The sequence below is a fragment of the Ailuropoda melanoleuca genome, chromosome X (assembly GCF_002007445.2).
Source record: "Ailuropoda melanoleuca isolate Jingjing chromosome X, ASM200744v2, whole genome shotgun sequence".
NCBI lineage: Eukaryota > Metazoa > Chordata > Mammalia > Carnivora > Ursidae > Ailuropoda > Ailuropoda melanoleuca.
In genome coordinates, this window is record NC_048238.1 from 74,822,904 (window position 1) to 74,835,088 (window position 12,185).

Here is a 12,185-nt window from a genome sequence, read left to right on the forward strand (position 1 = left end):
TGGAAAACATATTAAAGAAAGACATATAGCAGAAATGGCAGATTGAGGGCCTCTGAAAATTCTATCTACAATGACAATGAAAAAACTGGCAAAAATGGTCAGAATCAACCTTTTCAGAATTGTGGAAATTCACCAAAGGCTTGCAACAATCTGGGGAGTATTTATTCAAGAAAAACAGCTGCATTTTGGTGAGAATAGTAAGCTTTGAGGTGTTTTCACTTGCCCTACACCCATCCCTTGCTCTCCAGCCCTATAGGAGCCTTGAGAGTTTACAGCCACCAATCCTAGGAAAAGCCAGTAGCCTGACAGCCATTGTAGGACACAGAATGGGGTTGGAGCATTTTTATTTTATTTTTTAAAGATTTTATTTATTTGAGAGAGAGTGAAAGAGAGAGAGAGAGACAATGAGCAGGGGGAGGGGCCGAGGGAGAGGGAGAAGCAGACTCCCCAGTGAGCAGGGAGCCTGACATGGGGCTTGATCCCAGGACCCCAAGATTGTGACCTGAGCCGAAGGCAGATGCTTAACTGACTGAGGCACCCAGGCGCCCCAAGCCTCATTTTTAGAGAATTGTCACTATTTGATCTTTCTGATAGTTCCTGGGAAGACCCCACTTGCAAGACTGCATTTATTTGTCCTGACTTGGAGTGGCAGGGGCTTTTTTTTTTTTAACTGTTAGAGGTACAGCCACTGTGGAAAACAGTATGGAGGTTTCTCAAAAAATTAAAAATAGAAATATCATACGATCCAGTAATTCAACTTCTGGGTATTTACCTGAAGAAAACAAAAACATTAATTAGAAAAGATATATGCACCCCTATGTTTGTTATAGCATTATTTACACTAGCCAAGATATGGAAGCAACCCAACTGTCCATCAGTAGATGAAAGGATAAAGAGGATGACTGTGTGTGTAATAGAATATTACTCAACCATAAAAACGAATGAAATCTTGTCATTTGTGACAACATGGATGGATCTAGAACGTATTATGTTAAGTGAAATAAGTCAGGCAGAGAAAGACAAATACCATATATTTCACTTATATGTGGAATCTAAAAAACAAAACAAGCAAATGAACAAACGAGGAACAGACTCAAAATTACAGAGAACGAACTGGTGGCTGCCGGAGGGGAAAGGGCTGGGGGAATGGGTAAAATAAGTGAAGGGGATTAAGAGGTATAAACTTCCAGTTATAAAATAAATCAGTCCTGGGGACTGAAAGTATAGCATAGGGAATATAGTCAATAATGTAATAATTTAATATGGTGACAGATGGTGACCACACTTACCGTGGTGACAATTGAGTAATGTATAAATTGTCAAATCACTATGTTGTACACCTAGAACTAATATAATATTGTGTGTCAGCTATACTTCAATTAAAAATAAAGTGATAAAATAAGAAAACCATTATAGAGGCAATCGATAGACTTCATAGCTGCCTGAGGCAGTAGATAACCAAAAAGCTTAAGGGAGAAAGCTAAGGCATAGCATGTCCATTGGAGCTTAAAAAGTTTGGGCATACCCCCCAGGAATCTAGAAGACTATCTGCATGCTCAGGGCTGTGTGCATTCCCAGTGTTGTGTGCATGCTCAGGAAAGACCTGAAGGGGCCCTAAGCTTTCACTCTGGCTGATCCCAAGCTCTGCACGAGGGAAGACTAAGGCAGAGTTATCAACTGCCTGGCTGAGCGTTGAAGACATGTCCCAACATGTACACAGAGCCTCTTGGCCGAGACTGAGAGACTTGCTGGTTCCAGGAGTCTGAGGAAGTCTTTGTTCAGTTATTAGCTGACCACTAAGCCAACCCAGCAGAGACTTCAGTGCAATAATCATTATTAAAGTAAAATGGAACAGAGGGAAGCCTGTTGTTCACCAGACCTTGTAGAAGGAAATTCTTGGTCCACCCGGCTATGGTCTTTGTAGCTCTGCCTGGGTAGTTCCTATCTCTTTCAATAGGCTGAAAGGGCAGGAAACTCATATGGGGCTGATGTCTTGTTTGTTGTTTTTAAGGCAAGATAAAGGTAGTTTATGAATTTTTTTAAAAAGAATTACATTAGAAGTGATTCTGTTGGAAATGCGACTTCACTTCTGCGCCTCAGTGATGTCCCAGTTTGCTTCTTCATCACTCTGAGTTCTCCTTATGGATGACCTATTCCCCTTCCTTGCCAGACTGTCTTGTATATACCCTCCCCATGTTACCACTCTTTGCTTCTGTTAATCCCAGCTTCTGTTCTGATTTTCATTTGCTTCATCCACGTAGCTTTACCTGGGGCTGACTGTGGCCCGACGCACTGCATTCTGGGAGTCCATCTTCTAAGGGGAGAATCAGGAAGAATAGAGATGGTAATGACCTTCTTGCTGGCCCGAGAAGGGCTGAAGAGCAAGCGGACAATTCTTTGGCTACCATTTTGGTCAGGGCCATCCCAAATGAAACAGCACAGTTCTCACAGGCTTTAAGGGGCTGTACTAATTTGACCAGATGGCTGGGCCATGACTCACTGAGACAGGGTTGGCGATAGAGAAATGGTTTTTTTTTGGCCCGTACTAAAAAAAGACCCAAGGCTTATATGCATACATGCTGTACATTCATCCAGTGCCGCCCTTCCTCACCCCTACCAAGGGAATGCCAGACAGGCTGCCCCATTCCCGCACTCCTCTCGAGGTCCTCATTTTCTGACTCTGTTTCTAGGCTACCCTGGATGTTCATTTTAACCTGCTTTCTCCTGCCTGTGAGGGGTAGAGAATAGGGTGGGAAGGTACACAGTGTGACTTACACCACCTCAGTCCACCACCTCCTGGGGATGGCCTGACCTGGGTGGTCATTTTTAGCCTGGTATTTCCTGGGCTTGGGCCAGGGGCTGAGGCCAGAGGCAGAAAGGCTAAGATGGCACAGGTTTCCTGGCAGATTCGGCAGTGATGAGCTTTCACTGGGGAACAAAATGGCTGCTTCATTTCCAACCTCTTCAGGTTTGAAATACTGCCGGAGACTCTAACCTTAATGATTAAAACATCCTGAGGAGAAAAGCTACTTAAATCCCAGAAAGATTGGGCTTCTGTGATAAGTTTCAAGAAAGGTGGTATCCCTGGGTAGCTGTGTTTCTAAAATTACAACTTCAAACAAATTGTAACTTCAATTTGCACAAATTATACAAAAGTATAACTTCAGCCTCCAACCAAGTATTTTTGAGCAGGTGAACCTGTTTTTATGATCAGATAGGAACATTTATATTTAGGAACATTTATTTCTGTGAAAACAGCATGCTCCTGCCTTAGAAAACAAAGCCAAAAGAAAACAATTCGTCCTTTCAAGTGGGTTAAACATATCTCACAATGCCATTTTTACAGGAAAACGGTTCCCATGGGGCTCTCAGGGACTGCTTTGGGAGAGTCCCTGCGGCTGCTTGGAGCTGCACAAAAGGGCCCCTGCTCTCTCTGAGCTCCCTTCCCTGTAGGGGCTGGGGAGCCTCCAAGAGCTCCTATACTATCAATTTGATTTCTCTGGTTACAGGTTAAAATACGTTTTTGTGGGCTAGTTTGGAAACTTGTTTACCACCTACAATATTATTTTCTCCCAGAAAATTGCTCAAAGAGAACTTTTAAGATAGGCCCCTTCGTAAGTTGGTCTTAACTCTTTTAGCAGAATCTTTCCCCCACAGGTGGTACAAAAGTGAATTTTACCTCATCCCACATTATGTGGTCTTAAGTTCTGGGAGTCTGGCCCATGAACCTGCAGCATTTAATTATGTTTTATTCAGTTACTTTATCTTGAGAGAGAACCACAGGCCTCTGTGAATCCCAAGAACAAGCTATTTTTACCTCCAGCTCCAAGATCCTTCTTTGCAGAAGTGATATGTGAATAAAATGGCAAATAAAAGGACTATGAAAACATCTGGGCTTCCAGCTGAAATCTTACATTTTCACAGCTGTGTAATTTTTCACATTCGTCACAGCCCCTTCCAAAGCCACCGGCTGCTTGAAAACTCACAGTGTTCCCGTGATGTGGGCAGGAGTGGGGTATGCAAGCATTAGCTATTACCGTTTCACCTCGACACACTCTTGCTAGAAGCTAGCTAAGTGGCTATGTACAAAAAAGACCCCATGACGAAAAGGTTCTGAAATGACTTTGACTAAATAATCAGAGATGGTGCCAAATGGGACTGCAAGAAAGGGAAGGTGAAGATAGGTGGTCAAAAGGAGATCCCTCTACTAAGGATTTTGAGGCCTCGTGAGTATCTTTGTTCCTCAAAGAAAAGGATTTGCTTCCATGTGCTTCAAGCCAATGACCTTTCACCTTCAGGACAGAGGTAATAATCAGTAAGCCACAGAAACAAACCCACTCCATTACATTTTGCCGTAAATTTCTCTCCTTTTCTTTCAGTTTTATCCAAGTATGAAAACCAGATTACTATTTTTGCTGACTACCTAGAAGAATTTCCAGATACAGATGAGCTGGTATGGATCTTGGGGAAACAGCATCTCCTCAAAACGGGTAAGGTTTGGTAGCATTTGTCTGTGAGAACCCACATGAGGTGGGTGCCCGAGGTTAAGGACCTACCCATTTTTCCTTGTTGGGTTGGTGGAGCGTTACTTTGGTCACCATTAATGCCACTCCTGTGTGGATATAGACCCTATAGCCAGGGGAGTTCAAGCCTCAGACCCCTTGCTTGCATGGGTCCCTTTCAAGGCCCAGAGAGTCCATAGCAGGGAGTTCACATGGTTATAGGTGTTAGTACAATTTGAGAAAAGTCAGATATATTTTTATTCTTCTCTTTAAAGGAGAACTCCTGAATTCTGTGAGCTGTGGGTTTCAAACACCGTGCACCCACTCCTAGTATCACTAACCAGTACTTAGTCAGCAATGCCCGGGCTACATACTTCTCATTCCCCTTGTGTCCTTTTCTGTCTAGATTCAAAACGCTGCCACCTAGGGGACTTCTAATCAGCCCATGGCTGTCAGAAACTCTCAGACACTAAGGAGTCTTGTAATTGTCGATCTTCCACTGACTGTTAGCACTGTCTCAGTGTATTCTGAACTTTTAGCCACTGGAGCTGGATGGAGAAGGGGCTGGGATATTTCTTCCCCTCTCTGTATATACTTATAGATTGGGGAAGACCTTTGGACCTAACACTGCTAAAAATCCAGCACCCAGATGAAGCCTGAGCTTGGAGGGAGTCAACTCTGCTTTTTCTGTTTATCTGAGGAGAGATCCTCTTTGAAGGCCCTAGCATAGAGGAGGAGATAGGAAGGAGCTGATCACAATGCAAGAAGTGCTTTGAAGAAAGACACAAAACCGCTTGTGATGTTCTGTATCTGTTTAGATGACAAATGCCTGTTGCAGGAGGTAGTACAGGCACACTTTTACACACTTAATTTGCTTAGCAGGGATCTCTCCTTTTTAGTTAAACATGTGCAATGCACACACACATGTGCCCCCCCAATCCTCCCCCCTTAGTTTTAGATAATGGGCAGTGGGTACCGATAAGGGATCCAACCGTCATCATTCAGGCAGGGGCTGATTGCCTTGCTAGTGGGTTATCCTTGCTTTTCCTATTCCTTGTCTCTTGGCCATGACCCCAGTGTTAGTACCTGCCAGGGCCATGTTGCTTAGTGAGAAGGAGACAAGGAACCGCCTGGCCAGTAGCTCTGGTCAAAACCTAGGTGAGGAGAAATGCTGAAATTACTTGGCTAAGATGAGATTGGGTTTCCTCCGAACTTCCCTAGCCCCCTCAAAGTAGAATTGACTGGCTATTTGAAAATGAGTTGGCTTTCTGCTGGCTCAGAAATCAAAGGCAGATATCTGTAGATGGGATATGGTGATTTAATTGTAATTTCACATTTAATTACAGAAAAATCTAAGCTGTTGTCTGATATAAGTGCTCGCCTATGGTTTACATACAGAAGGAAATTTTCACCAATTGGTAGGTATATCATTTGTTGTGCTGTGCTTTCTTCCTTGTAGATAGCTTGCCTGAGGTTATCAGTGCCTTTACAGAAACCTCAGAATTAACAGCTTGCTGTGCCAAAGAACGTGCTTTAGGGGACTACTTGAGTCTTAAACTTTATTCGAAAGTTTCATTGCCAAAGTGCCTCATCATGTATGGTTCCTTGGCACTAAGGTGTTGCGCCAGTATACTTCTGAGTCCAGCTCCTAGTGTCCAAGCGCCAGATTATATCCCTCATTTTACTTCCAGGAGCATGGAGAAAGTCAAACTTCTAATTTGGGTAATATTTACTAAATTATAATCCACTTTTTTGTGGAGCCACATGATCATTAAAGACAATTATGCCTTGAAAGAAAGAAAAGAATTCCTTTGTTTTCTTCTCCCTATGAAATGAAAGCACCTTGCCTCTGGATGATGAATTATTATAGATTTCCTTGGAACTAAGTATAGGCTGTTAGAGTAGCAGCTGCCGTCTAGAAAAACAGGACAGGTCAATAAGCTAAGCAAATAGGCTCCGTTTAGAGAAAATCTAAAATGTTTGCAAGTAGGGTGGCCTATTCCTGTATCATGGCCCTGTAGGAAAAGCGTATCAAATCCAGATGGTAGAAGCTGTTCTCCTAAGAGAAAAGTCTGTCTGTCTGATTTTGATGCAGTCCTGGACCTAGTAACTGGAGTGAAATCCTCCTTTCTGATAAGTGCCCCAAACCCAAGTCCACATGGACGGTGTTTGCTCTCCACAGGAAGTACCCAAGCAGGAAAACAAGCGAAAGAACAATTTTTAGTGCCCAGTGGTTTTGAACTGTTAACTTTCTCTAGGTGAAGAGATCTTCACAAGGCTCGAGAACATTTGCAGTTCAACTCTGACAATGTTTTGGCAATAGACAATCTCTTCTTTATGTGGGCTTCCCTGCATCCTTCCTGTACTAATGTGGCCTGTAATTCCACCATTAGCAAGAGGCAAAGGGCCTCCCCTGCCAGTTGACGGGTTGGTTCAATCCTCCCCATCTTACTGTAACAACTCTCCATCGGTCCCCACAACCAAAGGAAAAGGGTGGTCCCCTATGGCCCACTTGTCTTACGAAGTTGATGACCCTCCTTAAAATCAGTCTGGTGAGATGGTGCTCATAGCATCGTTTTCCACTTCCATGTTGGGGGGACGGAAAACAATGAAAGCAGATTGTCTCCTCTGCTCTCCAAGTTATCTGATTTCACTGGTACCTTGAAAAAGGATATTGAGCTCAGGCTGGCCACGTACGTGGAATTTTCGTTACATCAAGCGTTCGTAAAGCGGAACCCACTGTCTTCGTTTATTAACTGGTCTAAGGCCATTTAAAGATGTGGCCCCATTTCTCGTTTATTAGTAGCATTTTTAATGACAGCCATGCACATAACACCAGATATTTACATCATCCTGAATGGGTTTTAGAACCCTTTCACAGGTATTTTCTCCTTCAGTGTTTACAAATCCCGGCAGCAGGGTATGTGCTGTTGTTCCCAATCTACAGTTGAGACTTGGATCAGGCACCTAGAGACCGTCCTTCTGATGCCTAATCTAGGACTCTTTCCTCTATTTTGTCTTGTCCTCCTTGCTGTTCAGATCTTCCTAATGTATATTTAGCACAACCAAGAGCCTTCCAGATCTCTTTGACCACGCTGATGATTCCCTTTGGTAGTGTTGATTCCTTAACTAAGGTTAAGACTGGCTCCCCTGAGAAGTGAGCCGAGCAAAGCCAGGTTTGGTCAGGCAGATAATGATAAGGCGTGGGTTAGTGTCGGTAGTCATACCCGGCAGTCATCTACCACAACTGTGTGCACACTGAGCGAGAAGTCTCCAAGCAGGGTTTTTTCATTTGTTGGTTTTGTCTTTGGCCATAGTAACTGTTTCGGTTAACTCTGCATCACCTTTGCAAGTCCCACCCTCTAACAAACCCTGTTTGCTGTCTCTCTCGCCTCTTTTTCCGAGTCCGTGTGTCTGTCCGTGTTATGTGATTGCCACATACGCTGATGTTTCAGGAGGGCAATTTAGGGAACTCACAGTCCTTCCTGTCCATTTTGCCAACAGGGGGAACGGGCCCTTCATCAGATGCTGGCTGGGGATGTATGCTCCGCTGCGGACAAATGATGCTGGCTCAGGCCCTGATCTGCAGACACTTGGGAAGGGGTGAGTGAAATGTGTCCTCCCTCAGAGGCCTCTGCAGTAGCACTGCCTGCTGGTGGCCTAGCATCAGGGCTGAGCTTCAGGAATGCTCAGTAACAGAGCTGAAGGTCCTACAGTGCTCTCTGCAAGCCTCCGTGGCGGGGCCGACAAGTCGCTAAAGCCTCCCACGAGAAGGAAACAGCCGGCATTTCCTTGTGACTCACCAAGCCGGAGAATTATTTTCCTGGGACAGAATTGAACAGGGAGGCAGGTGTGTCATTTAGAGTTTCCATCTTCGCTATTGTTCCAGGGAGTCCTTAAACAGGTCAGATAACAAAGGGAGCAGGAAGAAGGGTGTGGCGGGCGGTCTGTTTCTTGACCTCGTTTAAAATGTCTGCCTGGTGACGGGTGGAAGTGACCTAAAGGAAGTGCCTGATGAGGGAGCTGGCACTATTTTGGTTTGGGTTCGCTGAGAATGTCCATTCGGTGATGAAGGAATCCTTAAATTAGTTTTCTCAGGAGGCCACTTCATTAAGAACCTTCCGGTCATCTTCGTTGAAGCCCTCGAGTCTTGCTTTCTTAAGCCATGTGCGTGCTTCCCAGTGGGCATCTGGAGGATGACCTCGGCTGGGTGCCTGTGCAGGCACTTGGGTGAAAGCCGGGTTTGACCCGGAGATGAGGGAGGAAAAGGACCCCTTGGATGAGATTGTACCTGCTGAGCTCGTTGGCTGTGGCTCCCTGAGATTCCCTCCCCACCCAGCCCAGTGCAGCCTCACGCATCCTGCTGCAGTTGCCAGAGCAGACGGTGGGGTTGGGGGGGGAAGGTCCGGGGAGGTTTTAGGGCTTTGAGGCCTTCTCTTCACCTGCTTTTCCTGGGGAGTATCATAATTCCAGTTTTACAGATGAAGAGATTGAGGCTCAAGAAGTCAGGTGACTTGCCCAGGGTCAAACAGCCAAGAAAAAGCATGGATTGGGGAATAGAAGAAGGCAGGTCTCCCGACTCCTTGTCCAGTGATGTCTCTACAGTCCTCATCTGGCTCAGAGCAGATCCGTTCTCTTTAACTTCCGTGTATACAAATCACAGCAAGGTGATTCTCCTGGAAGTGAATTGTGTGGGAAGCAAATGAGGAAGACATAAAACCCCACAGTCAGCAGTCTCAGTTGTTTGAACAGAAAAGCAAACAGCAGGGAGAATTTGGAAATTGATCTTGCAGCTCAGATACATTCAAAGATGTAATTTTGTAAAGAAGTGTTTTGGAGTGCTTCCTATTCACTTACTTCATAGTTAAGGTGAAGTGCTCACTTATCAGTGTCATCAGTCAATATTTAGTGGTACTTAACAGCCAGCTAATCAGGATTTCCCCAGACTTGGACAATTCAGTAGCAAATGGAAAATTGGATGCGGTTCACCTTCTGAAGACTGTGCTGGCTACGAAGTTTTGAACTTCGGTTTCAGAACTATTAGAAGCAAAGAGATCAGAAGACTATGGAGATAATGGCCTTTAACTTCAAGAATACTTCAGTCGTGAAGTTATTAAACTCTCTTTAAGACTTCAGGAGAGAAATTCATGTCTCGGAAGCCAACTAAGCCCAGAGAGCTGTCCCAGAGAGCCCCAGAGAGCTGTCCCAGAGAGGGACAGAGTACCTAGAGCTGAGGGAATGGGAGAAACACATCCTGTCTACAGCAGTCATTATGGAGAATTTTTGCAGTTGTCCCAAGTCCTGGGATAAGCAGGCTCTGCGGCACTTGCGGGGCCATGCCTAAGGCACAGAGGGGATTCCTATAGATGTGATTATTTGGGTTTTGGTCACAAAGAAACCTTGAACACTCGATAGCAAAGGTATTTGTTTTTTCCAAAGGTCAGTGTGAACTTTTTCAAGGTTGTGTAAAAATGGCAGCGTGCCATTGTTTTCTTGAGCTTCCTTAGTTGTGAATCGTGTCTATTCCCCTGCGCACTGTTGTGTGTCTGAATAGCACCTCCCCCATGAGACTCTTTCAGCAATGCTGCCAAAATGTATGGACCGAAGTTGTTGCTGTCTGTGTGGAGATGAGACAGTATGGTGACAGGGTGATATAAGGATATACTTCCGGGTTTTGTGGCGACCTCCTGCTCTCGGAGTAGCTGACCAGAAACGCCTTTTCTGACCTTGTTTTCATGTAATATTTATCTAGCTTCAGCCCTTGGGCTTAGTCAGTTCCTTGGTCAACTCGTTGTTTTGCTTTTACTTTACACCCACTGAGACTTTGAAAGTAATGTCTCCAGATGTCTTTTTCATCAAAATTGAAGTTACTTAGGAATGTTCTAACTCGACGGCCCCTGCCTTCTAGCTGCAACTCTTCTAGCTGTAACCTCGTAGTTACAGAAGGAGTGCAGAAAGGTAATAAGTAGTTATAAAAATGACTTTAATTCATTTTTTTTCCTACAAAGACTGGAACTGGGAGAAACAAAAAGAACAACCCAAAGAATACCAACGGATTCTCCAGTGCTTCTTAGATCGAAAGGACTGTTGCTACTCTATTCATCAAATGGGTAAGGTCACATCGGTAGTTTCAAGGCAGTGTTTGTACCTGCTGCTTTCATCCCCTGCCTTATATGTGGCTCTGTGAAGTTGTCCATCTGCTTAATTATTTATGCAAAAAATTAGGAGCTTGTGGAATGCTGAAAGAACTTTTGCTAACGTCTTTTTTTTTTCCCACATAAAAACAGCACAAATGGGTGTAGGAGAAGGGAAATCAATTGGCGAATGGTTTGGACCAAATACAGTTGCACAGGTGTTAAAGTAAGTAAGAGTCTGGCATCTGCCTTGCTGTACTGTCTCCTATGCCGCCCCCTTCTGCCAACTCAGTGTCCCCCCAGTCTAGCTCTTCTTGCCACCCCATTGATCCGCCAAACCTCTGTACCATTTTGCTCAGACAGTTCTTTGAGATGGGCGTGCGGACATCTGTTCTGGTAGATCAGAGTTGTTTTCGTTGGTACCGGTAGATGGGGAAGCACCTCGGACTCATTCAGTATCTGTTCCCTCTCCAGGCTGGTGCTCACCTTCCAGGGAACCATCGGCCTGAGGGTCTCTTTGAAGCCAAAAGGCTAATAATACTAAGTGGCCGAGGCTGAGCCAGCCTAGGCAAGACCTGGACTCCCAGCCTGTAGAGTTTGAAAGACCTCATTCATTCATTCCTTCATTATTTACTGAGTGGCTCTACCGTGCTAAGTGCTGGGTATACGGAAATAAACTAGACATAGTCCTTGCCTCGGGGAGCTCACTACCTATGGGAGGAGACCAACTCCAAAGGAGTCTTGGGATCCGTTTGTCATCTCTTAGCAGACTCCAAGTACCCCAGCCTGGTACTTTTGCTGTGGGTCTGTTAAATCGCAGAATTCATCCCCCCCAGCAAGAGGCAAGGTGGAGGCTCTAAGACCGACGTTTCAGAAGTGAATGGGGTGAGTGGCAACAGCACCTACACCTGCAGGCCTCCTCACCTGTTGTCCTTCTCCTTCCTGACGCCTGCCACTGAATGCAAGCTCCCCGAGGGCAGAGATCATATTCGTCTCGTTCACTTCCGTAACGCCAGCACATAAAACTTCCCGGCACACACAGGGGCTCGTAAATACTTGAAGGATGAATGAAGATGGCATCCAGAATCTGGGGCCGGATTTAGGCATCAGAAGGTTAAAACCATCTGGACTCCTTGGGTGTAGCTTGCTTCTTCAACTCCTGGGCTCTCCAGAGGATGATGGTGGGACCCACTCCATGGAAAGTACCGAGGGGGCACTGTTTCAGTTATTAGCCAGTCTTCACTGAAGCAGAATGCTCTGGAAATGTGCTCATGAGGGGAGTAGGCTGGATTTCCCGGGGACCCAAGTGAAGTCGGTATCTTGGCTTTACTCCTTGCTAATGGTACGACCCCTCTGAGACCACTTTCTTGCCTTGGCCCATAGTTCCTTTGGGGGGGCATGGTTGATTTTGCTGACGGAAGATCTGGCTGTATTTCGGGAACCAGTGTGGGAACCCAGGGTAGACCATGTAGAAGATGAATCAGAAGGGCCGTTGCCGGGCCCCAAACCCAGCCTGAAATGGTTGGTTTTTTACATGACGTCTCTCAGA

At 45.2% G+C, this 12,185-nt stretch overlaps 1 protein-coding gene across 2 annotated transcripts in view; it reads left to right on the forward strand.

Moving 5' to 3' along the window:
• ATG4A (autophagy related 4A cysteine peptidase) overlaps positions 1 to 12,185 on the forward strand; it is a 54,163-nt gene that overhangs the window by 29,790 nt on the left and 12,188 nt on the right. For both annotated transcript variants that reach the window (XM_034650012.1, XM_034650011.1), the window contains exons 2-6: positions 4,380 to 4,490; positions 5,849 to 5,920; positions 8,007 to 8,105; positions 10,511 to 10,612; positions 10,790 to 10,862. In XM_034650012.1, coding sequence (XP_034505903.1) covers positions 4,380 to 4,490; positions 5,849 to 5,920; positions 8,007 to 8,105; positions 10,511 to 10,612; positions 10,790 to 10,862 — 457 coding nt within the window. The remainder of the gene's footprint in view (positions 1 to 4,379; positions 4,491 to 5,848; positions 5,921 to 8,006; positions 8,106 to 10,510; positions 10,613 to 10,789; positions 10,863 to 12,185) is intronic.